This window comes from Sprattus sprattus, assembly GCF_963457725.1.
Source record: "Sprattus sprattus genome assembly, chromosome: 1".
NCBI classification, from domain to species: Eukaryota; Metazoa; Chordata; class Actinopteri; order Clupeiformes; family Clupeidae; genus Sprattus; species Sprattus sprattus.
The window spans coordinates 53,093,533-53,120,641 of record NC_137920.1 but is presented as its reverse complement, the minus strand read 5'-3'; the positions used below and the strand labels follow the sequence as shown (position 1 = coordinate 53,120,641).

Below are 27,109 nucleotides of genomic sequence, written 5' to 3'. Positions count from 1 at the left end.
TTTTCTCATACATGTTTTGTTAAATAAAAGTCTGGTTTATATGGACCTGAGTCTTTGTAATTACTGTTTTTTTGTTTTCACCTGTTCACCACAGGGTGGCAGCGTAACATCACCTTCAGTGTGTCTTATCTGCTCTTCCTGTGTGTTGTTATTGGGCTACCTCATATTTTCCCCCAAAATTTTGCTACGTAGGTTGCAGGCAGGGTAGCTTAATATTAGTCAGTGGTACATCGTGGAACCTTGAAAATATTTGGTTTGGTTTACTGAACCATACAACGTCCCCCTTTGTTACTTTACGAGAGGATTAACGGTCGTGTTTCTGTTATATTCAGTCCGCTTCACGTCGCTCAGCACATACTGTACGGTTTTGTGAACGCTAATGCAGTGACTAGGCTCGATTCTTGGACATCAATTGAATTTATGAGTCCGAGTGGCTCCTTTAAAAGTGGTGGGCGTTGCTTTATTCATGCAGCTCACTGACAGGCTAATTCCACACTCACTCAAGATCCATTCATAAATAAGTCATTACGAAAAGGAAGTGAAGCCACCGGAGATTATTAATTTCAGCCAAGATAAGTGTGTTGCAACCCTCCCTCTTGATTTTAAGGGGTATATTCTGCAAAATAATTTCCACCGCTGTCAGCAAGATAGATTTCAGCGATACAGAGAAAGCGCAAAAGTGACTTCCGATTGGTGACCCTTTTCTAACGGCGATGAGTTAATACGCGTTCTACCAGGAAGCTCAACGCATACTGTGTTGAGAACATTCTGCCACAGCTGATACGCACTCCCCATCCTCCATCTACGGGGGCTGAAAGGGATGTAGTAAGATAGTTGCAATTAGGGTTTTCGTTTTGATCATTTTTACCAATTTACTCCTTATTTTTCAATGTCTGCCGCATCTATATCCTCCTGTCTCGCCTAAAGTCAGTAGATCCGCGGTGTAGGCTATATCACCAAATGGAACGGTGAACTATGGCAGCTAAAGACGATCTTTATGCCAAAGTCACCCCTCGAAGACAGCGTCAGACCAGACCAAGCACTGTCAAACATGGGTCCAGTCTGGACGTGCTGCTCTCCATGGGCTTCCCCAAAACCAGGGCGTAAGTATGACCCAACTACTTCATTATTCGCCGTGCCATGGTGTGTTCGGTGTTTGCGCATCTTCCATCATGGCCAGAAGGCTTCCAGTCCTGGCCACCGTTTCTGATGTAAACGACTGTTTCAACTTTGCTACATGCAAGTAAACATAACAGAAAAACAAGACCATATTTAAAGTGGCCGTTTTTAATATGACTTCCGTTACAAGTTATGACCACCGCATAGATAATGTTAAGCTACGGCAATTTTGAATGCTGTCATCGATTTCTGTGTATATAAACCTTTATCATAGTCACAGTTTTTACAGTCTTTGAATATATAGAATCGTACCAGGAAACCCTCAGCGTTTGGCCTCAGTCATAGCCCACGGTGTACGGCTACATCTGTCTAACGTCAGTGCGAATGACAGCGTTTCCAGCGCAGCCGGCGGGTCCTCAGGGCAGTGTGCATGTGTGACCCCCCTCCCCCGCTAAGCGTTGGTATAGGGCACCGCTGCGAGGTCAACCCCTGCCAGACCTAATAGTGGTGCTGTATCAACTCATTCGCAGATGTCAAAGCGACGAGTTCTGCTCCTCATATCAAGCACTACATAGGTTACTTTCCTGTACTGAATTATAGGCTTCAACTCCATTTGAAGCTTTATTTGCCAAGACGAAGTTCTGAAACCTGAGCAATCACATTGAAGGAATTTCTTTTGTTAAGATGTGTGAACTTAAATTAGTCAAATGCTCATGAAATCCTAAAGGATTTTTGCTAAATGAAACGGCATCTTTTTTCTCCTCCGGGTCTTTTTAATCTCGTAGTTGTCATAATCTGGGAAATCCTCTACATCTCTGGGGTTATTACTGGAAGGAGAGAAAGTCTTGACCAAATGTCATCGTTCAGATTATATGTCTTTGAAGGGAAGCCGGCTGCCAAGCCTTAGACATGCCCGGGATAGAATTTTTCTACATTTCTTCTGATTTAAAATATGTGTTGAGAGTGCAGAGACTCTGGCACACTTGAATGTGTGTGTGTGTGTGTGTGTGTGTGTGTTCGCAGATGTTTGACTGTGTGTTGCAGACTGTTTCATTGTATTGCATTTGTATGTCTGTTTCTTTGTGCAGACCACCATGTATTGGACGGTATCAGTTTGTTGGCACACTTCTGCTTTAAAGCACAAAATGCACATGACAGCCTTACAGGCCCAGGCTCCATTTGGGCTGACGGGCCAAACTACTGTATGGCGTAAGGTCAGGGCTCGGCAGTGCTCCTGTCCTCTCAAAAGCTTAAAATTCTTATAGTTCGTCTTGCGTGTTATATTAGACAAAATATGACTGCATGCCATGTGATTTGCAGACCTCTCAGACCGGATGGCCATGGTGCAGCTGGTTTTGTCATCTGACTTAAGAGAGAGGGGGGGGGGGGGGGGGGGGATAGGGAAACAGTGTTGTCTTGTCAAAAGAGGGATTAGATGCAACTAGCTACTCATTTGAAGGAAGGAGAATCTGCTGCCTCTCTGGACAGTTTTACCAATTGACGTGGGTTGTTCCCTGTGACGTGAGTCAAGTTTTTACAGTAGGTTAGCAAATGAAAAGGCATGACTGAATAAACGTTTGAATATCTGTACATGTGTACAATGTGACACAGTAACAATGTCAAGTGATTAAAGCATGTAGTGCCACGAGATAGTATCCTTCTGAACACAGGGAGACCTTGACAGCACAACCATCGAAGTTTACTTTATTATCATGATGGTCCAAATATCTTTCCTTCAGAAGTACTGCAGTTTGATGATGGGTGTGACACAAATCACCTAATTTTAAATGCAAATAAACGGAGGTGAACAAAAAATTATGCTTCTGTTTTTATCAGGCTTCTTTAGAGAGTGTAATCAGGTATTGAATAACTGCATGGTCTTGTGTCATTCAAATTAGGTCAGAAAGATCATTATAATCTTCAGTCGTCCAGTGCGTTCTTAAACAGGTGGGGAGAATCCTCTGTGACCCATTCTATGTTCTGTACTCTCAGTGTGAGCTGTGATCTATCTATCTAATGCCTCAATTAGGTACCTAAGATGTCGAAGTTGTCCTTGTTTCTGCAGCAGATGTACATGGCTGCTTTGTGAAGTGGATTTGCCACCCAGGCTTCCTCTGATGGCACTGACATCTGACATGACGCTGCGCGGAGCGGAGCAGAGGCAGAGTTCTCACTTTGGAAACACTGAGTTTTCTCTGTCTCTGACGCCCAGGGACTCTTTCCAGTCTCGCCCTGATGATGCAACCCCAGGCGAGGAGTTGCACAAGTTTTCCACTTGAAGAACAGAGAGGAGAGGGAGCAAGGAGGAGGTTTGGCCAGGTCGACTCATCGTGGCCCCTGAAGTGGAAATGTTTGTCGAGTTCACCATGGGTCTCTCTGCACAAGGGCTCTCCCAAACAAGCACACTTAGTTTCAGGATTTCTTTGCAGATCTTCAAAACAAGGGGCTGCCCATACAGTATTCTTCTTGAGGCAAAATTATAGAATTCAGTTAATTCCATTGATTTCATATATAAACAGCTGATATTCAGTGAATTTGATCATGTTAGTGTCAGAATTGGAAAATAAGCCAGAACTGCTAGAGAGAAGGTTGCAAAAATGACAAAAAGTTGAATATGTACATTTTTGAAAAGATTAGATAAATGACTAAAAAATTATAAAAAATAAAAAAAAACAGGAACATTGAAGGATAGATTAAAGAAGTGCACATTGCCAGCAGGGACGGATATTTGAAAAAACCTAATAAAAATATCAATGGTAAAAATAGGTTAATAAAACAACACAATTTTTTTGTTATTACCAATAAGAATGTTTATGGTCTGTAGTGAAAGGACATGACAAAAAAAAAAAACAACACAGACGGGCGTTGTGCGACAGCAGCTGTCTTTACAGACGGTCACAGACCACATGTGCCATCACTTGGTATTGCTCTTTGTTATTTTTGTAAAGTTGAAGTTTAGCAACATGACTTGTGGTCAACTTGGTGTGTCAATCTGCCGAATGTAGATATTTTGGAGAATAAAAGCGTTGGCTGTCATCTCAGCTAAATGTCGTAAATCTATCACAGCCCTCTCCTCAAGTTTAAGCCTATGAGTTGCACAGGGAGACAGATTGAAATTGAGGAAGCAAAACTGCATTACTGCCCGGAGTAAAGGAGCAGGTTATTGTTGCCGTCAATAGATTTGTAACTTTAGTGGGCTCTTGTCAAGCCTGCACAGACTCAGCTGTTCAATGAAGGAAGGGAACGACTTCTCTGAGTCTGGGCACTCCGCCTCTCTTGTATAATAGCAGTAAATGGCTATCATTGTCTATTTTTCAGCCAAATGAACACTGTTTGTGGGACAGTAAGCGAAACTATAAAACTGTTGCCACAAGACTACCATGATTTGGCCGCAGCTGAAGTTGGACATCACACTGAAAGGAAACTATTTTTATAGGCAAGCGTGTTTGTTAAAATGGTGTGTTTTGTGATTGCCAGTGCTGTATCTTTGACAGCTATGCTGGTCATAAAAAACAGGTTACTTGTTGTACTGTGTAACTTTCTAATACAGTCCAGATCCTTACAAGGTATTAACAGTCTTGTCTATAGAAAGTTGGTGATGAATGCAATAATTGGCCGGAACATCCTGACTGTAATACACAACACACTCATCGTCTCAGACAGCGAGTAATGGTGAGAGTGGAAGCTCAACAGACCATCCCTGTCTTACACTACAGCTTTTCACCTTCTGCAGTATACTGTATAGGTTGGGGTTGATCATCCTTTCGTGATCACTATTCCTGCACATGACATACATAGGCGTTAATATTTGTTCCTCTATGTTTGTCTCTTTCACACGGAGCATAATCACATGCGATCGCTTACCATATATCTTGAAAACTGTGTGAACTCATTCCAAAGCTGATTGGCCCATTGTGGTATGATTCCATCCCAAACCACATTAAATATTGGTTGGTCTTGGATGAAGCCTAGTACTAACATGAGTATGTATCTGTGTCTGTACGGGCTGTGTGTGTGTGTGTATTTGTGCGGATGAGCCACCTGCCAGGATCCCCTGCCCCTTTGAAGTATGTGGTTGTGCCCTAGCGCTTGTCCCTGTGGTTTGGCCTGCCTGGCTGTGGTGGAGAAGATGGGCCTCATAGAGTAATGAGGTGACCTTTTAGTTACAATCTCCAGGTCCATCTGCTTCTCACGGGGCACCTGGTCACACAACCACGGCTTTGTGACATCTCTTTGATGGTGGTGGGGATGATGATGATGATGATGATGATGGCCTGCTATTGGTCTGGGTGACTGGTGTTAGTACTGGCTGAATAGTGTTAGTATTGGGCTTGCTGTGGGGGACATCATATCAACGTTTAAAAATCATCGGTGGAGATTTTACCTCACCCTTTCAGAACATTTTGACACGTTGTCACGCACGGTCTGAGCTTCAGGACGGATTATTATGATGGATCATTTTGATGATTTGGATTCAAATACAATGCATTTTAGAGATTACACATCTTTACTAATGAAAATTCTAAACCTTGACAGCAGGCATAGCAGCAATGCAATAAAGTAACCTATCGTTCTGATGCTTCACCAGCAATACTCTAATTTTGATGTCCATTGTGATAAAAGTAAGCTCTGCATCCTTGTATATATGTTACCATCTGTCAACATTTTGAACTGTCTTATCTACTTTTTAGAAGAGGAGCTATTCCTAAGGTTAACTCAAGGCTGCAACTTCATCAAAATGTCGTCTCAAAAGTAAACCTCATACCCACTTTATAGATATCTGCATATATCCTGTGCTTATTTAGTTTGTAGAATATTCATGTATTTATCAAATATATGTACGGCATAGTGACAAACTGGCATGTTAAGTTTGATCCTGGCAAAGGCATGTTTTTTGCTGTTATGTAACAAAATTCTGTTTGCAGTTATTAATGTTTTGTAACAGCCCGCCAAATGAACGTGCACCTACCTTTTTATTCAATACATGTTCCTTGTAATTTATTTAAAATTTTGTCTATAAAAATAACTTAATTAAAGTCTTTCAGACACTTTTATTTTGAAGGAACATGTTTATTTTTATGTAGTATGTCACCATAACTAGGCTTATGTGGTTTTTATTTGTTTTTCTGAACATTGTTTGTCAGATCACTTGGGGTGAAAAAAATCAAACACATGCGTTGACACTGTTCTCAGAAAAGGTGATGATCTATCACCTTTCATGTTTGGTTTTCAAACCATGCACAGCACAGACATCTTTCCACGGTTTCCAAGGTTACTGAATAGTGACATGAGGTGATGAGATAAATGTTTTTTGATGAGTTAAATGTAGATCAGAGTTTTAAAATTTCACAGAACTGTTTCCCTGTCAAGTTCAAAAGCAACTATGAGCTTGGTATCAGACTGCACCAAAAATAAGTTGTACAGAACAAAACAATTAGTACCTGATCTGTTTTGAATATGCACCAGATGTACTGCTTGCTATCAGATGTACGTATTTGATTTTGACTTTCCTGTTGACCTTTTCTTGTAACAGTTCAGACAACCAGTGATGCCCTGCTTTCCAGCCCCATCCGTTAAACTCTCCCTTGTTCAGATTATGTTCGGGATTTTCGTCTAATTGTGCAGAAATTTGTAGGCTTCCGCAGACTTGAGAAGTCTGTCCACGGAGAGGAAGTGGCCCGTTCAGGAAGTGGTTTGTGACCTTTAGAGAGTGCTGAGGCTTCTGGGACATAAAGGAACCCATATGTGCTGAGGCAGACTCATGTGGGGGTGGTGGGTGGGACAACAGGGAGCGAGAGAACACTCTACCAAAATAATATGCACTCACTTTGTCTCTGTTGCCGTTACCTTTTTGAGTGCATTTTTAATTTTGTGTGTGTGTGTGTTTGCATTGCCCCCTTCCTTCATGCCCCTTCAGACTGGTTTTCATATTTTGTATTCAGTTACTGAAATAAAGCCACATACATTTTTCATAGCCACGTAGGGATTTTGGTTTATTTTTATGTATTACATTTCAGAATTTGCCCCTGCAAGTCATATTATGCCTTTGTGAAGTATTTTGAAAAAGACCATCTTGGAGCAATTGATAAAATGAACTGACATTGAACAAATTTCTTTTTGAATTTTCATATCTGAGCATATCCAACGAATAAAGAAGTGTTTTGCAACTGATATAAGAATTTCATATTTTAGACACATGCATGTATGCGCAGACCTTAATGATCTTTAGCCCTGGGAGCTCCTGCATATTTTCTTGAGCAATCATTGAAACTGGAGTGAAAGAAAGATAGCATGAGAGATAAGTTGGAAAGAATGAAGCAATAGTATCTTGACATACGAGGGAGAGAGTTTCACAATCACATACACAAGCACTTTAGATAATGTCAAAGGCTTGGATGTTTAGTAGCTTACTGATGCCTTTATCAGTCATGCCAACTAAAGCTTTTTTTTTAAAAAGAACAGCATTTGGATATTCATTTGTTGAATAGTGTTGCATTGTCCATGCATGGTGTGCTGTGATGTATAGGCCATAGGGTAAAATAAGATGAAAGAGTATTTCTTTGGTTACGTACTATTTCATCATGTCAGTAGTGTTTGCTTGTGGAGGTATCAGGAGAGCCACATGCACTGATGGGCATGTTCCAGTTCAGCAGTAATCACCAAGCCTCTGTTCTATCTCCACCTTGGTTGAAATGCTTCTAATGCTTACAAGCTTGTCATTAATAAGACAGCATATTTTTGGTTACTCATTTTATGATATTTTTTGGAAAAACACAAACACACAGAGATCCCTAGCAAAGTACTTTATTCCCCACCCATCTCTCTACTCACAGGGTGCATGTAAAACACTTGTGGTGCACAGGTAGTGTTATTCCAGGTCCATTCAGAGACATCAGAATTGTATGTTGTGATGTGGAAAGGTGAAATGACTGAGTGTGTGAATCAGTGTTTTGATTGCATTTCTGATGAGATTCATAAATGATAAGTTACATCACATGACTCCACAGAGCCTAGACTGAGAGACAAGGAGCCTGTGTCCACTTCAGCAGTTCTGATGGTTTTTGCTGGATGTTTTACTTGTGTCCAGAGTAAGCCCCCGAAAGTAAAAGTTCCCCCTAAAGGCATTTTTAAAGACTGTTTAGTTGTAGATTGCTCTATTTAAAATAATGATTTGAATATTTAAATCAGACCACAGATTTTAACATTTTATCAACCTAACCTTAAAGCTCTTATTAGGTTTATTAAACGCTTTAATTTCTTTAAAAATATTTGTTATACTGTTTTTCATTAGGACACAGTAATACTCAGGGTCCTAATTTAATTCGGGCAGAGCAATGAGTAAAGTCTGTCACGCATGAACTTAAACTATCGTGTGGCATGTGAGACCCTTGGCGCTGACCCACCCGTGTTTGCACTTAGGCTCTTGCTCATGCTATTAAATTACCAAAATGATTTTGCCAAGTTATTCAATTAGCTTTAGTTCATGCACGGCGGACTTGGCTCTTTTCTTGTTGCCAGTTGCCCATCAATGAAATTAGGGCCCTCGGTCTTAAACCAGTCCGATGCCTATGGGCATGTAAGGCTGAGTGTCCACATTCAGCGTCTTTTTTCCCCCAATTGTTCCCAGTCAGGAGGGAGCGTATGCGACCACCAACAGAAAAAGTGCTGCGCACAGCGTCTTTTTTTGTGCTGCTGCTCCGAGTGCTTCAAGTTGAAAATGTCAGAACTTTTCAGAAAGACGCTGGTGTCATCACTGTTGAGCCCCAGTGCCCTGCCAGCACTTTTCTGCCAGAGAAGAACATTATATGGACACACGCCCCAAGTCAGTAATTGGGTCTTTAGGATGTCAGTCACAATACATGTACAACAGTAAATGTAGACACAAGGACTTAAATGGTGGTCTGGGAAGAGCAAGGGAGAAACGTGGAGTGGAAAGGTTTGTAGAATCTTTGGCTCAGGCCAGTAAGCAAATGTTCCATATTGAAGCTTCAACAGAGCCTTAGGTTTTCCTCATTAGCAGTGTGAAGGACATACACAGCATAACATGCTAGAATATATTGCATATTAGCCATGTCTTTATTTGAGAGGCATGTTTCATGACAGTTTTACTCAAATGACGAGCTGCCTTGAGAACATTCACAAGCTCCCCCTGTGTAGTTCTGGGGTTATTCTGCACCTTTCGGATGATCACCGATACCGCATGAGGGGATATCTTGCATGGAGCCCCAGACCTAGAGCGGGTGACAGTTGTTTGGTGTTGCTTCCATTTATGAATAATCGCACCAATAGTTATCTGGTTTTGTAGCCCATTCCAGCCTTGTGCAGGTCTACAATCTTATCTCTGACGTCCTTGGACAACTCTTTGGTCTTGTCCATGGTGGTGAGGTTGAAGGTGTGAAGTATGATTCTTTGGACAGGTTTCTTTTATACAGGTCACCAGTTGAGATCAGGTATACCTTGTTAGACCTAATGAGGACTAATCTGTGTGCTTCTTGGGCACATAACTGGCCATTGGGAGCCAGAATTCTTGCTGTTTGCTTGGGGGTTCAAATACTTATTTTTTGCATCAAATGCAAATAAAGTCATAAATCTTATCAAATGCAGTTTTCTGGATTTTTTTGTTGATATTCTGTTTCTCACTGTTAAAATACACCTACCATTACAATTCTAGATCACACATTTCTTTGCAAGTGGCCAAACTTGCGAAATCGGCAGGGGTTCAAATACTTATTTTCCCCACTGTATTTGTGGTGGCCTTTGCGCTGAAGTCTTGGAGTGGGGCCAGGGGAATGGATGGAGGCTGGTGCAGGGCTGGAAAGTGACGTTAAGGCCTGAGGACTTTCTAAGTCCACAGTGAGTCATGCTTTCTGTTGTGCTGCTGTAGTGAGCAACTTCTTCTGGCTAATTGTCAATTTTTTTCCCCTCAAAGGCCTTAGGTTATTGTTTAATGAGTCACGGCTTAGCAGCACACACACACACACACACACACACACACCGAGTCATATCAGCTTGGCCTCGCTCACATACCCATACCCTCATGGAGTAACCTCCCTCCCCCTTTCTTTTTCTCGTTTGAAGTGTTCCTCGCACAGTCTCCTTTGCCTCTCAGGGAGGCTTCACGCAGGTTGTAATGATGCTCACTACTGCAATATTAAGCATCTGGTTCTCTAAAAGTCCTTTCATGTGTCCTTGGGGCTGTCTCCAAAAAACTTAAGTCTTAAAAAGAGCGGTTCATTTTAGCAGAGCTACTGTCTGTACCGTGTGTACTTTGTGTATTTCTTTCAAACCGCACACTGAAATATCCTGAAATTTGTTCACTCTTCCACTCACTCCATCACCCTCTTACTCTTTCCTCTCCAACTCACTCTCTCACTTAGTCACTTACTAACTTACTCTCTCACCTACTCAGCCTCTTGCCCACCCACTCAAGTCACCTGGTTCAACAGTTCCTCTTCCTCTTTTGTTCTCCGACTCCTTTTCGCTTGCCTTAAACTGAAGCTTTTTTGAGTTATTGTATAGGGTTGATGATTGAACTAGCCTCTGTATTGTTGAGGATAAAAGGTAGTTACTGTAGTACTGCATTCACACTAGGGTAGATGATTAAGGCCAGGGCATGTGTGTGGATCTGGTTCGATGTTTCTAGGAGCCGTTTTGCATAGTGAAAGCATCATCTTCCATTTTCCTATCAATCACGTGGTTTCCTATGTAAATGTACTGTACCTTTATTGAAAGATGAACACATCACATCTCCCTTTTCCTCCCTACGCATTCTGCACACTGGTGTCACCCTATCTTGCCTCACCCCACCCTCATGTGCAGCCCCTCTTAATAGAATAATGATGTGGCTGTGAAAGGAGAGGAGTGTGTGTGTGTGTGTGTGCGTGTGTGTGTGTGTGTGGGTTGGGGGGGCACTATGTATGAAAGATGGACTGTGTAAAAGAAAACAAAGTAACAGGAGTGTGCAGACAAAGGCTGCCGGAATCCGCCTGACACTCAGTGAGAGTGAATACCCTATTCGTCAGAGACCTGCAATTAGCGAAAAATGCTAATGAGGCCAGTATGGAAGTATAAAGGTGTGTGTGTGGAGGGGGGGGGGGGGGGGGGTTGTCACATGAACAATTGAACAATTGGAGCAGGCACACTCTCCATTGTTAGCCAGTCTCCCTTTTCAGTAAGTGGGCGAAAAGAGAGAGAGAGAAGAGAATAGAGAGTGAGGACGAAAGTAGCCCCACCCCCCCCACCCACCCAACCCTGAGGAACTGACAAAGGCTACAGTTGTGTAAAAACAAGCCTGGTCATTTGTCTAATAATTAACCGTTCACGGAGGAAAAGGCTACATAGAATTAACACAGTGGCTTCGGTTTTGCGAGTGAGAGAGAGTTATAAATGTATTGTGGTATTTGATAGCGCCGCTGGAGGGTTGGGTTAAGTTTGCAGTTGTGAGGGTCTCCCACTGCTGCGGGTGGGTTGAGTGGTGATGCATGCGGACTGACTGCTGTGTAAACAGGAAGTGTGTATTTCCCAAGAGTTTGGAAGGAGAGGCGACGTAGGAGAGAGACACATCTTTTTCTGGCTAGCAGTGCAAGGATACATAGGCCTGTGTGTGCTCATTGGTTTACTGTTGGGTTCCTCTTGACGACATTGGTTGTGTTTTGAGAATCCGTTAATTTCTTTTTTTTACGATTGTCCCATCTACTTGTAAATAAACTTTTTTTTTTACCCAGTGGTATTTCAAATGCATATTTGTGCAAAATGGAGTATACACAAGACAGCCTGTACAAAAACATGCACACACACATACACACACGCTCACACACACACACACACACACACACACACACACACACACACACACACACACACACACACACACACACACACACACACACACACACACACACACACATGCAACCACAAACAGACATAAACAAACACACATGCAAAGGGAACGCACCCGGGTCCAGCCTTTTTATCCCTCCTTACCCAAGGACAGGAAATGCAGTTTATAAATAAATCATTCAGTTCCTGCTTGGAACGGAGGCTGCCGTGCAAGGGGGGAGGGGGGACCTGTAACACAGTAACTCAGAAGAATCGCATACAATAAAAGACCATGGGTGGGGGTCTGTGTATGTGTGCCTGTGTAGGCGCCAGGTATAAGTGTGTTGTGTTGTGTTATGCTTGGAGATTTGACTGTATACTGTAATATGCGGTAATGTGTGAGAGCGAGGGAGAAAGAGAGAGTTATTGTAATAAACTATGTTAGGGGAGGCATGAACACATCTGAGGTCTCTTTACATTGAGGAACTAATTTGTCAAACTCATTTCCACATTCTAGAGAGACTGGCAAAAAAAAGGTTTTCATCTTTTGGTCTTGGCTTATAGCCTACCGGAACTATCTGCCTTACTCCTCATTAGAAGAGCTTTACGCAGACACTGTCAGCTTTATTCTAAAAACAGCAATAATCTCCAAATGAACGCAGGCCAGCGACTGGCAAAATATTACAGAAATGTAGGCCTTTTTGAGCTGAACTGCAAGTTTGGCAGTTGCAGTGTGGTACAACTGTGAGCCATTTATAGTTCTTGCTTTTCTTCGCTCGCTTGTCACCACTTGATAGTGTGTGTTGGGGTGTTTGCGAGCATGTGCCCTCCCCAGCATATGGACGTGCGCATATAATATGACAGACTATTGAGCAAGCACATGCCACGTCCAGCTGTCTGTGAGAGTTACAGAGTGTGAATCTGGGTGTGTGGGTGAGCATGTGTCTAGGGCGCCTGTATGCATATTTTTTTTTTGTCCACGGCGCCATATGGCTCTGTATCTAGGGCTTTCCCGTCCCAGCATGCCACTGTGGCAGTGGGGCACTCCGGCCTGGGGGTGAGTGGGAATGTCGGGCAAACCTTAGGTAGCCCAGGGTTAAAAATAGACCAATGAACCAACAAGCATGAACTGTGAAGTCCCTCATGTCCCAAAGAAAGCACAAAACTTTATTTATTAGTGTGCTTGCCCGAAGGGAAGCACAGTATTGTTCTTCATAAGTTTTCTTTATTTATTCTCCCTGTTTTTCTTGCAGCTAACTACGCCTCGCCCGATTGAGATAGAGACGCCGTTCAAACACCGAAACGTCCGGCCCGATCCGGTGCAACCTGCTATATCTTTTCGTGGCGGTACTCCTTGCCTCTCCTTTTTTATTCCTCTTTTTCATCACCTTTTTTCCCCATAGACTTGCATGGCAGAACTCTGTGGCATTATGACATCATAATGGGGTCATTAAACTGGCTTGCACCTGTGCTTCACTGACACCTGCGCCAAGGTCCCAAGGCTCCTCTTCTCTCTGTACCTCTCGATTCAACTGTATAACTAGGAATATTAAGAGACACCTTCCATACCAGGGCTCTACTCACTCATGCATACTGACTCATGTTTACTCACTCGTGCATACTCACTCATGCATACTCACTCATGTTTACTCACTCGTGCATACTCACTCATGTTTACTCACTCGTGCATACTCACTCATGCATACTCATTCATGTTTACTCACTCATACATACTCACTCGTGCACACTCACTCATGCATACTCACTCATGTTTACTCACTCATGCATACTCACTCATGCATACTCACTCATGTTTACTCATTCGTGCATACTCACTCATGCACACTCACTCATGCATACTCACTCATGTTTACTCACTCATGCATACTCACTCATGCATACTCACTCATGTTTACTCGCTCATGCATACTCACTCATGTTTACTCATTCGTGCATACTCACTCATGCATACTCACTCATGTTTACTCACTCATGCATACTCACTCATGTTTACTCACTCATGCATACTCACTCATGCATACTCACTCATGTTTACTCACTCATGCACACTCACTCATGCATACTCACTCATGCATACTCACTCATGCATACTCATTTGTGCATGCTCATCCAGCAGGGAGAGTGTGTGTGGTAGGCGCGCACGGCTGACACCTGCCCCAATTCCAAGGCACTTGTTCTCTCTGTCATGGCCGCAACAGAGCAAGCACACTCTCGCAGTTCGTTCACGAAACGCATTCTGGTTTGAGCATGATGTTTTGTTTGTTTGGTTTGTGTGTGTGTGTGTGTGTGTGTGAGAGAGAGTTTGAGTGTGAGTGTGAGTGTGAGTGTGAGTGTGAGTGTGAGTGTGTGTGTGTGTGTGTGTGTGTGTGTGTGTGTGTGTGTGTGTGTGTGTGTGTGTGTGTGTGTGTGAGGGACAGAGGTAAAGAAAGACTGTTAAGAGCGAGTAGTATGTTAAGCGACCTTACTTGGTAATGACACCGTATCTAAACCTCACATTTGTTTCCCACGAGCTGTTGTGAACATGAAGCAAGAAATAGACATGGGGGGGGGGGGGGGGGGGGGGGAGAGACGACATGTATTTAAGAACAATGCATGGGTTAACACCTTTCTACAAAAAATAATAGAGAACCGCAAGGCTGTCACCTATTCTGGAGTTGAGTTGCACTAAATAGTGCATGTGTAGTTGACCTGCACAGTGGAAGTGGGGAAAGAAAATGTGTTCCTCTGCGCTGTAATGGTCATTTCTCTTTGGGGAAGTGCACTAATCCCTCGGCCTCTCAGTTCAAGATGCCGTGTGATAACAGGGCTCCTTTGCTGATCTGGTGACGTGGCTGCGGTGAAAAGAAAGTCCAGAGACCTCTCCTGTCACTGGTGTTCTCCACTCTTCTTTAGCACATTTGTAATGTGCAAGAACAGCCTGTGAAAACAACAACCAAAAAAACGAAAAACCTTACGTCTCTCTCTCTCTCTCTCTCTCTCTCTCTTTTACTTTCTGTCTTGCTTGTGGCTGTAAAAGCTAGTCAGAACAGGAATTAGTCCCCATGGATCCTATCAGAGTGTGTGATACGGAGAGCTTTTATAAAAAGACACTAATTAGATTGGTAGGTAATTTAATCAGCTCATTTTCACTCTGAAAGAGAAAAAGGCCTGGAGATGTCGGCTGGATCATGAGGAAACAGCACTGTTTCTGCCGGCCCCTTATTTGATTATGCACCATCATGCTGCATGGATGCTGCGTCCAACAGATCACGCCTCACCGAGACGTGCCATACCGTTAATATGAACCCCAGGCTTTCTAGGACCAGAGAGCCTTATTTTGTTTCGATCCAAGTCTTCTTAGCATGCGAGAGAAGAAGTAAAGATTCGCATACCCTCGTGCGACCCAGTCAGTCTCTCTAATTAGAGGCTTGCAGAAACGATGCTTCAACTTTGGATGAAAGAGTGTCAGAGAGAAGATTACGTTAATGAGTGCATATATGTTTTCAGTTTACTGCCACGGGAACAAGGCTGCATTGTGCTCCAGGTTTGAGACGAAATATAACTAGTCTGAAGCAGTGTTCGTTTGATCGGCGAGTTTTGACTGTAGGTGGCCCTGCTGTGGTGTGGTTATATGTGGGTCTGTGGTGAAATATGCAGCCTACACACTACACTAGGTTTGTGTATCAGATGATGTTTGGGAGGCAGTCGGAATCCCAGTAAAGGCTTAAGTTTACTAAAATTACTATAATTCCAGCGATGCGTTAGTTACAGTGTTGAAGTTCCCCTCCCCCACGGTGTGCTTTCAAAAGTCAGGCATGTGTGAGTGTGTGTATATATGTGTGTGTGTGTGTGTGTGTGTGTGTGCGTGTGTGTGTGTATGAGTGTTTGTGTGTGCTGTGTGGTTGGCTGACTTAATGTGTGTGGGCGTGTTGATTCGTTGTGTGGTAATTTTGCGAGATAGACAACTGTAAAGTGTGCTTGCTGGGAAGGTTTGTGTGTTTATTACACAGTGCTGTTGTGGCAAACAAACTGGGCTCACAACAGATCCTGTTTCTGAAATAACAAGCCATGCAGCAAATCAAATGTCTTCTGTTTATGCTATTAACAGGTATACTGTCATTCTAGCAGGACACTAGCACAAAAAAGTAAAAAAAATACTGCATGTTTTTCCCCCCTGTGTGTGTGTGTGTGTGTGTGTGTGTGTCTATGTGTGTTTGCAAACTGAAGGCCCTAGACACATAATTACACCAAATTCAGATGGATGACATGGTCTTACCATCATCCTGAGCTGTACCAAATCCTCCCCCCCCACACACACGCCTCCCGTGTCTGTGAAGGAGAGACATATTTATGTACAGGCTGTGCGTGTGCGTGTGCGTGTGCGTGTGCGTGTGCGTGTGCGTGTGCGTGTGCGTGTGCGTGTGCGTGCTGTGTGTGTACATCATGTCATGGCCATGTACACAGTTAGCTGAACTCAGTCCTGAATGCTCTCATTGTAATAAACATCCCCTGGAAGAGAAACTATTGATTTTGTGACTCATGCAACCATGGATCTGATCCCCACCTCTCTGTTTTCTGCTCTCTCTCTCTCTCTCTCTCTCTCCCTCCATCTGTTTCTCTCTCCTCCCTCTCTCTCATTCATATTGTAGGCTGAAAGCATTGGTTTCAACTGGGGGCAGAAATGTACAAGCTGCCTGCGACTGGTGAGTATACACAAACTACACACACACACACACACACACACACACACACACACACACACACACACACACACACACACACACACACACACACACACACACACACACACACACACACACACACACACATACACACACACAAATTAAAATTTTAGTATCATTACACTCAGAAAATCTGTCATCTTAGGGCCCCCTGCATTACATGTCAGCCTTAACACAGTTTGGAATCTCACAAGCATTCAGTGCCCTCTACTGGCAGCTGTCTGATCTTACATGACCCAAAATGTACTACCTCGCCCTGCTTTATTGAGTGAGAAAATCCAATGGAGCAAAAGTTGTACGAATGCATTCATAAATGTACATGCTGTGAGGGACTGAGGTGACCACCCCACGTGTGTGAATGTTGGCTGACTGAAGTGAGTGGTAAATGTGGGGGAAATGAGGTGGTTCCAGAAAATATAAAATATATATATCAAAAGATCCCAGAAAAATGCAAACCAACCAAGAACAAAAATAAAACCAGAATCAAAAATGCCAGCTTTCAAAACTGACAACACAGTCCATAAAGCTTGTGCTTTGGCTATAGGTTTAATGGTTTTATAATAGAATCCTATGAGGCAAGCTAGCAATAAACCGCTTGTTTTTGCCACTGACAGGCTTGTAAATGTTATTATAAGGGTCTAACAATATGAAAAGGATCCCCACAGAGATGCACCTGCATCTTGTTACCTGAATATTTACATCACGATATTTACACACACTCTGCGCACAACACAGATACATATGTACATAACATAGCGGACATCAGACACCCCTGAGGATAATGCACTTCACAAAGTGTGAGCATCAGTATGTATGAAGTAATCAGGGTTTTAGACGGAAACAGGTAGTAAATAGTACACATGGGTATCTCACTACCTGCTGTGGATGGTGAACATGAAATAATAATAATAATAATAAATTATAAAAAGTAAGTAAATACGTTCTTTCTTTGAAACTGGGACAAAGCTGCATTAGAACCATGTTATGGCGCATACTCACATCATCCTTCTTAATGCACACAGCCGAAGTGTCCATAGAATGGCGGTTAGATGAACGTACATGAACAATCACATGTGATTTCACCTTCTCACATTTCCCTCTCCCTTTGGAGTCTTGCCACGTGGCTGGCGGGACAAAAAGTCTGCCACAGCATTCTGCTCTCCCATCCTGTGCTGCAGCGTGAACTGGTGCGGCTAATTAACCCGCGGATGATCCGGGCATTTGAGTCCTTCATACATCAAAGCCACTAAAGGTGCAGTGGTCAGTCTCTAGGGTAAAGTCTTTCCCTAGCACATCAAATGCTAAAGTATCAGTGCCCTCTCCTGCCACTCCCCCCATTGGATCTAGGTGGAACCGGACTTTCGGGGACAAAGTCAAAGTCTGTCTCAAAACGGCGGTATCAGCCCACTAGCCCTAGGAACGAATAGACGTCCTTCTTTGTTCTCAGCCTTGGACATTCCAGCGCCACCTGAACCTTTTCCATTTGTGGCGAATTTGTCCCAGATATCCAAGATATCTCACCTCCTCCTTGGCTAGAGTGCACCTTTGTGGGTGGATGGCCAGACCAGCCCAGCCCACATTGCAAAACCTCACCTAGATGCAGATGCCCCTCCCAAGTGTAATTTAGGTAGGCTGCATCACAAGAGTCTGTGCCAGCCAATACGTCTCTGAAAAGTGAAATGATGCCCCCTGCAGGCCAAAGGGCATAACCACAAAATGGAGCAGTCCCTGTGGGGTTCGATATGCAGTGTAGGGCCTGGCTCCCTTGACCAACGGAATCTGCCAGTATTCCAAGTTGTAATGTAGGAAGCTTTTCCCAGGCGCTCAATCAAGTCCTCAAGCCTGGACATGGGGTAAGCATCGAAGTGGGACTGGGCAATCACTGACGAAAGTCAATACAAAAGTGCATAGTGCCATCCTTTTTAGACATGAGCACCACCGGATTGCCAAATCACTGGTGGGCCTCTCAATCACCCCCAATGTCAGCATCTCCTCCATCTTCTCCTTAAGTGATGGCAGAAGCCTCTCTGGAACAGTGTCCTTCAGTGCAATGGATTTCTCCACCACCATCGTGAAACCTGGCCTCTCCTCGAACCAGCCTGGTGGACAATCCCCTGTAGCTCCCTCTGCTGTCCGGAGGTCAGGTGGAATACGTCCAGGGTCTGGACTTTACCCCTCCTCCACCACAGCCTGTACTCTGAGCTGCTGCCCTGGTTGCATCGTTCTTTCATTCCACTCTTTTAAAGGTTTACATTGATTGTTTGTGTTTGCTTCTCCCTGGTAAGTCAATCTCATAGATAGCAGGACCCATCTTGCATGTCAGAGTAGGGCCCCTGCTTTCTGCCCTGGTTGGACGTTTCTCTTCCTGGCAGCCTTAGGCTGTGTCCACACGGTTCCGTCGGAATGCGTTGATCCGTTAATGGCAACGAATCCCTATTCACTTTGAATGGGGTGACGTCATCCTTTGCCGAACTGAACGGAGCCGCAATTCAGTTCGGCAAAGGATGACGACACCCCATTCAAAGTGAATGGGGATCCGTCGCCCTTAACGGATCTGGCGGTGAGAATGGGGGGGATTTTTACCTTCTCACACATGCATTTCACCCATATTATCATCATCTCTGCCCCCATATGACTTTCCTTCTCTTATCTTACCCCTTTACTTTACACTACCCTGCACTGTGCTCACACTTACCTCTGTACAATCTGTGCACGCGGTAACATACAGAACTCATAGCTATTCTATCACTGTACCATCATTATCACATCATTATTGTAGATGCGGTCAAAAAATAAATATTTTGTTTATTGGATCACTCTTGCACTTTATCTCTAAATAATGCTACATTTGCACTTCTGGTTAGATGCTAACTTCATTTCCTTGTTTTTGTACCTGATTACAATACAATTAAACGCAATCCAATCTCCTCTCTGGCCAGGCTCTTCTCTCATGTGGATGACCCCTTCCTTGACGACCCGCTGCCCAGGGAGTACGTGCTCTACCTGCGGCCCAGCGGTCCTCTGCTCCACCAGCTCTCACACTTCTGGCAGCAGAGCCGCGTCACATGCGGCAAGAACAAGGCCCACAACATCTTCCCTCACATCACGCTCTGCCAATTCTTCATGGTGAGGGGGTTACTGTGTCACCGGTTTTTGTGAAGCGCTGCGTCATTTTCCATCTCTCTCTCTCTTTCTATCTGTTTCAACCATTGTCTATATGGGCCGTACTGAGAACTGCCCCTGGGTGTTCCGAACAGAAAGGGCTCAGTTCAGTGTACTTCCTGTGAGTCAGCCTGAGGGAGGCGTAGGACGATTTGCGTCTGTGTTTTTTCAATATGTTCTCTCTCTTTTTTTTTTTTTTTAAAGGCTCTAAAAACTCTCATGAGTGTCTGGTGGTGAGATGAAATGGGTATTTCCCTATTTTCCTGTTAGGTGACCCCATGTTATTCATGTTCCCCTCATAGAAGCATTTGTTTGTGCACTGAGCTACTCTCTTATTGAGCAGAGTTAAGGGAGAGTGCTGTCGATGTTTCTTTCAAGACTCTCTGGTCTTTGCAGCACAGTTGTTCTTTAGCCTGTTGTCTGTTAATTTGTGTTCTCTCTAATTATAGCCCAGCCCTTGTGGTGTGGTTACTCTTTCAGTGTTTCAAACCTGTCAATGCAAAGTGGTCTTATGCTGCATTTTCATCTTAGTGTATTTTGGAGTATTGACTGATTTTGGAGTATGCAGCACTTTAGAGAACACTCCTGTCTCTTGAGATGTAGACAGTTGATATCGATTTGTGAAAAGGGAAGCAAGCTCACAGAGTGAGCAAGGCAGCACACCAGCTGCTGAAGGGACTTTCGCAGAGCTGTGTCTGTTACACATTCTTTTCCCATTTAGCGACATTTATGGTTCAGTTCTTACACTTAATACTGTAGAAGAACTAGAGTGTAGGTCTTCAGAAGCGTCTCCAAGTTTCTCAGCTTCCCTGTGATAAAGGGAAGAAACTAAAAATATGTTCTAGTCTCTTCTGGTGGTCCTCCTGTGTGTGTGTGTTGTGGCACGTAACTCTGACTGGACAATGCTGTGTCTCTCCGCAGTGTGCCGACGCCAAGGTGGAGGCGTTGTGTGAGGCACTGCAGACCACGGTGAGTCAGTGGAAGGGACGCTTCCCCAACCCGCTGCCCCTGGAGCTCTACACCTCCTCCAACTTCATCGGACTCTTTGTGGACGAGCAGGTGGCCGAGGTGCTCAAGACTTTCGCCTCTGACTTCGCCAACGAGGCGGCGGCAAAAGCAGGTGGGCAGGAATTGCATGATAGGGGCATAAGTAAGTTATACATTTCTCATTATCTGTTCAAATTGTCTTGCCCGTAACTGTTTGTGGTTGGAATGCACTTATGGGAACTTTTGGGATTCTATTATTGAGATTTGACATTCATATCTATATGTCAATTGACACACCCTTTCCGTAACTCTGTAAGGAGCGGTTCATTAGCTAATTGTTTGTTTGAAGGTTGAAACCACAGCCTGCATTTTATGTCATTGAGAAGGGCTTCAAACCTTTAGAATGAAGGCTCATAAATGCATCATATCATTTATACCTCCACAACATAGTCCCATGTGTAGGCATGTATTTAACTGACACTTTCTCCACTGTTGTTTGTTTTTTTCCCTTTACAGATGCCCATGTAGAGCCTCATAAAAAGCAGCTTCATGTGACTCTGGCGTACCACTTTCAGACCAATCACCTTTCGTCTTTAGAAAAGCTGGCCAAGGGAATCGATGTAACGCAAGGCTGTGATTGGCTGGCCGTGCTCTTCTCCCGGGACATCCGGTTTGCCAATCACGAGGTGCGATACAGTGCAAGAAAGGCACTAAGAATGTGACTTTGTGCTCTCATAGCAGGCACTGTTGCATGACCAGCTCATAGTAATGCAAAGGATGTGACAAAAAGAAGAAACATCCATATGAGTTCAGCCCACCTGCTCTTACTAAGTCACAGGAAAGGAACCTGCACATGGAGTCTGGTTGTCTCATGTCCTCTTGTCTGTCCTCCTCTTTCCCAGACGCTGCGGACGATGTACCCGTACATGCCACAGAACGAGGATGAGCTCGAGCTGGTGCCAGGAGACTTCATCTTCATGTCACCCGTGGAGCAGAGCAGTGCCAGCGAGGGCTGGGTCTACGGGACCTCGCTGGGCACGGGGCTGTCTGGCCTACTGCCTGAAAACTATGTCAGTCGGGCAGATGAGTGCGATACCTGGATCTTCCATGGGTGCGTCCAAAAACACTGAAACTTGTGAACTGCATTATAAAATGTAGAGAGGCAGAGTATCGATATTGTAAATGGTAAACAGTGTTATGACACGGGATACTCAAAGTTCAGTCATTAAGTTGTTATGAAATGTGATTAATCCATAGTATATAATCACATTATTGGGGGGAGGGGGCAGTACATATAGATAAACATGTCAATAAATCCTTCCAAGAAACAATTGTGGAGGACAATAATTTTCATTATTAATCAATTCAATTGTCAAATAATAATTCATGACTTTGGTCTTGGAACTTTGTGTGTGTAAATTCTTAACATAATTAATGACACCTTACTGTCATTTACATGGAGCTGCACAGACTGTGAGTGTTGAATGTGCCAATCAAGTGCAGAAAGAAACAGATGCTGATTTGTTTCCTCTTTTGTTCATCTCTGCTACATTTTTTCACAGGTCCCATTCTTTCCTCAACCCTACCTCCCCTACCGACATGGGTGGAGCTTTGGGTGGGATGCTTCTAGATAGCCAGCTGGATAGCCGCCTTCTGGACGACCCAAGTCCCCTGGACCCCCCCAGTCTTATTTGTCAATCTATGCAGGTAAGCCAGGTGTACAATTCCCAACCCTTTTTTTGATGCCTATATACAGCCGCGGAAAAAAATAAGAGACCACATCAAAATGATCAGTTTCTCTGGTTTAACTATTTATTGGTATGAGTTAAAGTAAAGTTAACATTTTAGTTTTATTCTATAAACTAATGACAACATTTCTACCAAATTTCAAATAAAAATATTGTCATTTAAAGCATTAATTTGCAGAAAAATGACAATTGGTCAAAATAGCAAAATAAATGAAATGTTTTCAGATCTCGAATAATGCATATAAAACTTTCAGAAGTTCATATTAATTTTTAAACTACACAAAACTAATGCTTTAACTTAGGAAGAGATCAGATATCAATATCTGGAAACACTGCATCTTTTTTGTTATTTTGACCAATTGTCATTTTTCTGCAAATAATGCTCTAAATGACAGTATTTTTATTTGAAATTCGGTAGACATGTTGTCAGTAGTTTATAAAATGAAACAAAAATGTTAATTTTACTCAAACACATACCAATAAATAGTAAAACCAGAAAAACTGATAATTTTTTAAAAGTGGTCTCTTAATTTTTTCCGCGGCTGTACATAACACTGAGTGGTGGGGCATTGTGGATTACCAATCACAATTATTTTAAAATAATGTGAATGTTCATATGTATTTTAGATCATTTCACAATTGTTATGTGTATAAATGCGGTATGCTTGTACTGTCAGTGATGGAAGGATATTATATTGGCTGGAGTTAAAGTGTATCTATATGTGTAACAAACTGAACATCTGTCCTACCCTGTTCCAGATGCTTCGGCCAAACAGTCAGCCTCGGCTGCCGAAGAGGACCCTGTTTGTGTGTCGCCACGGCGAGAGGATGGATGTGGTGTTTGGGAAACACTGGATCTCCCAGTGCTTTGATGCCAAAGGTAGGAAGTGGAAAAGAGACAAAGACATGCTCATGAAAGACCCAGACATACTGATTCCAGGCCTGTCTGGGGTCTCCTTGATAATGTCCACTTTGGCCTAATACTGTGTGCATTGCGCAATGTATTCCCGTCCAGGTCGATATGTACGGTCCAATCTTAACATGCCGGCTAGTCTTCCAGCAAGAACTGGTGGGTTCAGGGACTACGATAAGGATTGTCCTATCACTGTGTTTGGGTCCACGCAGGCTCGCCTCATAGGTAAGCACCCTCCCTCCCTCCCTCTTTTGCTTCTGTATGAGACAGACGATAATGTAAGGTCCTCAGTCTTATCACACAGGGATGTCCGTTTAGATTTCCTGGAGCCAGACCAGTGAGTGTTTGGAGTTGAGTGCATAGGAAATCAAGGGAGAGGGCACCAGGCTTCATTATAGGTAAACAAAGCCAATACACACAGTCTGGTTTTTATCATCATCTACTCCCAACATAGGATTTCTGGCTGCTCACTAGTTCACTCTGGAAGAGTTTTTCAATTAGCAAACTATGGTGTAGTAGAATTAGCAAGCTTCTACTACAGTGTTGTTTTGCTGATTTGGGTTATTTAATTCCATATCTACTTATAGTCAAATTGTTTTTGTTATCCTGATTTGTCTCATTGCTATGAAAAGGAGCATTTTAAATTAAACAGTGTCTGGCACCTAGCCTAACATGTGTGGACATGTGGATCTTTAAGACTGTCATGACTGACGTGTGTGTGTGTGTGGGTGTGAGAGAGTATGAGCATGTGTGTGACTGAAAGTATGAGCATATATACTGTATGTGTGTGTGTGTGTGTGTGTGTGTGTGTGTGTGTGTGTGTGTGTGTGTGAGTGTACTGTGTGTGGCTTGATGACTGTGTCTTTATGCTATTGCACCTCTCTGTCTGCAGGTGAGGCCCTCCTGGAGAGTCACTCAGTGATAGACTTTGTGTATTGCTCCCCCTCACTGCGCTGTGTGCAAACAGCCCATCACATCCTGCGAGGTACAGCAACACTCACTCACTCACTTACTCACTCACTCACTCACTCACTCACTCACTAACCCATACTCTGCTTACAGCAGTTAGATCTCTCATAACCATTCTTCTACTGAGCACTTGTCTTATGCATATAGAATGCTAAGTAAGGATAGTGTATGCCCTGAGGTGTATGCTGTGCCCTTTAAATGTACTTGAAGAGCAGATAAAACCAGTAATACTTCTAGTAATATTCTACTACATGCTTCTGTGACGTTCGGGGAATGACAGTATTTTTCGAAGCATTTTTTCATTTAAAACTGCTAAAACTGCTTTTTTCTGTTTTAAATTGTCCTTCTCTGTGTCTCTCTGCAGGTCTCCAGCAGGACGGGAAGACTATGATCCGCGTGGAGCCGGGGCTGTTTGAGTGGACCAAGTGGGTTGCGGGCACCTCCCTGCCTTCCTGGATACCCACTGCCGATCTGGCAGCCGCTAGCCTGAGTGTGGATACAACCTATAGGTGAGCTCACCTGTGCCACCCACACACATGCTGTACACATACAGTATTTACACTCACACACACCCACCCACACACACACACATACTGTACACATACAATATTTACACACACACAAACACACCCACACACACACATGCTGTACACATACAGTATTTACACTCACACACACATGCATGTGGAATTGTTATAGTATTGTATGATGGCTATGTGATACTACATCAATGTTAACGAAGTGCTCTTTTTCTTCAGACCTCATATACCCATTAGCAAGCTTGGCGTGTCAGAGTCCTATGACATGTACATTAACCGGAGTTTCCAGGTGACCCGGGAGATTCTCAGCGAGTGCCAAAACCTCGGTGAGTAGGCCTGACGTCTTCACACCAGAGACAGAGCTACCTGTCCTCATAGTGCCTCTTATAAAACAAGACCAGATTCAGGCTTTTTGATATAGCAGCCCAAAAATAGAGCTGTGCCTAAATTGTCTCTCTGTAAAAAAAAAAGGATTCTGTCATGATTCTGTTGCTTAAAAAAATCCAATTAGATGGATCTCGGTTTGCACTAAAAGACAGAGCTGATCATAGATGCAATATACGTCTTTGAGGAGCTACACAGACACAAGCTTTCACTATGGATGGGAACATCAACTTTTGCATGTGAAGCAGTCAGTATTCTTAATAGAAAACAGACCTAATGGTGACTCGCAAGTTCCATCTTAGGGAGACATATGGTACACATGTGTCATTCCATGCTCTCGCCAGAAAATGAGAGAATGATCTGTTATACAGCAGTGGAGGAGTGGTGTGTGTGAGAGAGAGAGAGCAGCATGGTAATCAGGTGTGACCCTTAGCTATTGCCAACCTCTCTGGTGGTTTTCTGATCCTGCAGGGCCACCGTAGAGAGGTCTGCCTGGGGCGTAGAGAGCCCCATGGCGCCCGATCCCATCTGCTGCTCTGTGATTTGTGCTACAATAAGCTCTGTATCCCCGCACAGGAAACACAGTGCTGATAGTGGCCCATGCTTCCTCCCTGGAGGCTTGCACGCGGCAGATGCAGGGCCTCAGCCCCCAGAATTCCAAGGACTTTGTGCAAGTGGTCCGAAAGGTCAGCCGTCTGTTTTTTATTTCCATTTTTCCCCCCTCTTTTCTGCCTCCTCTTCTGACCATCTGTTCTAGTTGTCTTGCCTCATCTCATTTGTTTATATGTGTGTGTGTGTGTGTGTGTGTGTGTGTGTGTGTGTGTGTGTGTGTGTGTGTGTGTGTGTGTGTTGGGTTTTTTATAACTCTTCTTGTTGCTTTTATTCCTATCTTTCTCTTCTGTCATCCCTCTGTTCTTCCTAGATTCCTTACCTGGGCTTCTGTGCTTGCGAGGAGATTGGTGAGATGGGGGTGTGGCAGCTGGTGGACCCGCCCATCTTACCTCTCACCCATGGGCCCAATCATACCTTCAACTGGCGCGAGACTCTGCTTCAGGACTGAGCGCACCCCTGTGTCCGTCCCCCTGTCCCTGCCGTCCCCTTGCCCGTTGGGAGGTCCCCTTGCGGGCCGCCTCGAGACGCTGCGCTGCAGAAAGCCTTCAGCCTCTCTTTTCGCCTGACCTGTGCAGCCTATGGCACCAAACAATGAGACCAACTAAACAAAACAATAACAGCAACAACAAAATGTCTGAGCATCCGTAGCACTCTGGCAGTGGGCAGCTGCAGTATATTACGCTCATTCTATATATGTATGTAAATGTATGTGTACTGTATATTGGCAGCATCGATAACTGTACCCATAATGTGATTTCACGTATCCCTGGTGACGACATGTTTACCGGTCAATAGCCATAGATGGGAGAAGGTGAAGATCTGAGTACAGGGAGGTGCTGTAGGATGCTGGGACTCTGCCGCCCACGTACTCTTTTAACTGCCCCATCAGCTCCCTCCCCTGGGCCCTGAGGAGACTGGTGCGTGTGTCCCGGGGCTGTCCTGGAGGACGCTGGTTGAGGGTGACAAACTCAGGTTCCTGTCACGTGGAGAGGAGCTGTGAGGGGTCTGGGGTTTAGACGAGATGCCCCCAGCGCAGCGACGTGAGCTTTTTTGGCTTCCACTGAACTGCCCTGGTCCCCACGAGCCAGGCCGCTCAGAGAGGACACGGCTGCTCTT

The 27,109-nt window shown here is 43.9% G+C and overlaps 1 protein-coding gene across 1 annotated transcript; it reads left to right on the top strand.

Moving 5' to 3' along the window:
- Positions 1 to 975: 975 nt before the first annotated feature.
- ubash3ba (ubiquitin associated and SH3 domain containing Ba) lies at positions 976 to 26,441 on the top strand (the record flags this gene model as incomplete). The annotated part of the gene is made up of 14 exons (XM_080834012.1): positions 976 to 1,103; positions 16,587 to 16,640; positions 19,619 to 19,805; positions 20,763 to 20,961; positions 21,345 to 21,514; positions 21,731 to 21,939; positions 22,391 to 22,535; positions 23,336 to 23,456; positions 23,592 to 23,714; positions 24,382 to 24,474; positions 24,823 to 24,967; positions 25,217 to 25,323; positions 25,958 to 26,067; positions 26,304 to 26,441. The coding sequence occupies 14 exons, from the start codon at positions 976 to 978 to the stop codon at positions 26,439 to 26,441; spliced, it is 1,929 nt and encodes a 642-aa protein (XP_080690138.1).
- Between the last annotated feature and the right edge of the window lie 668 nt (positions 26,442 to 27,109).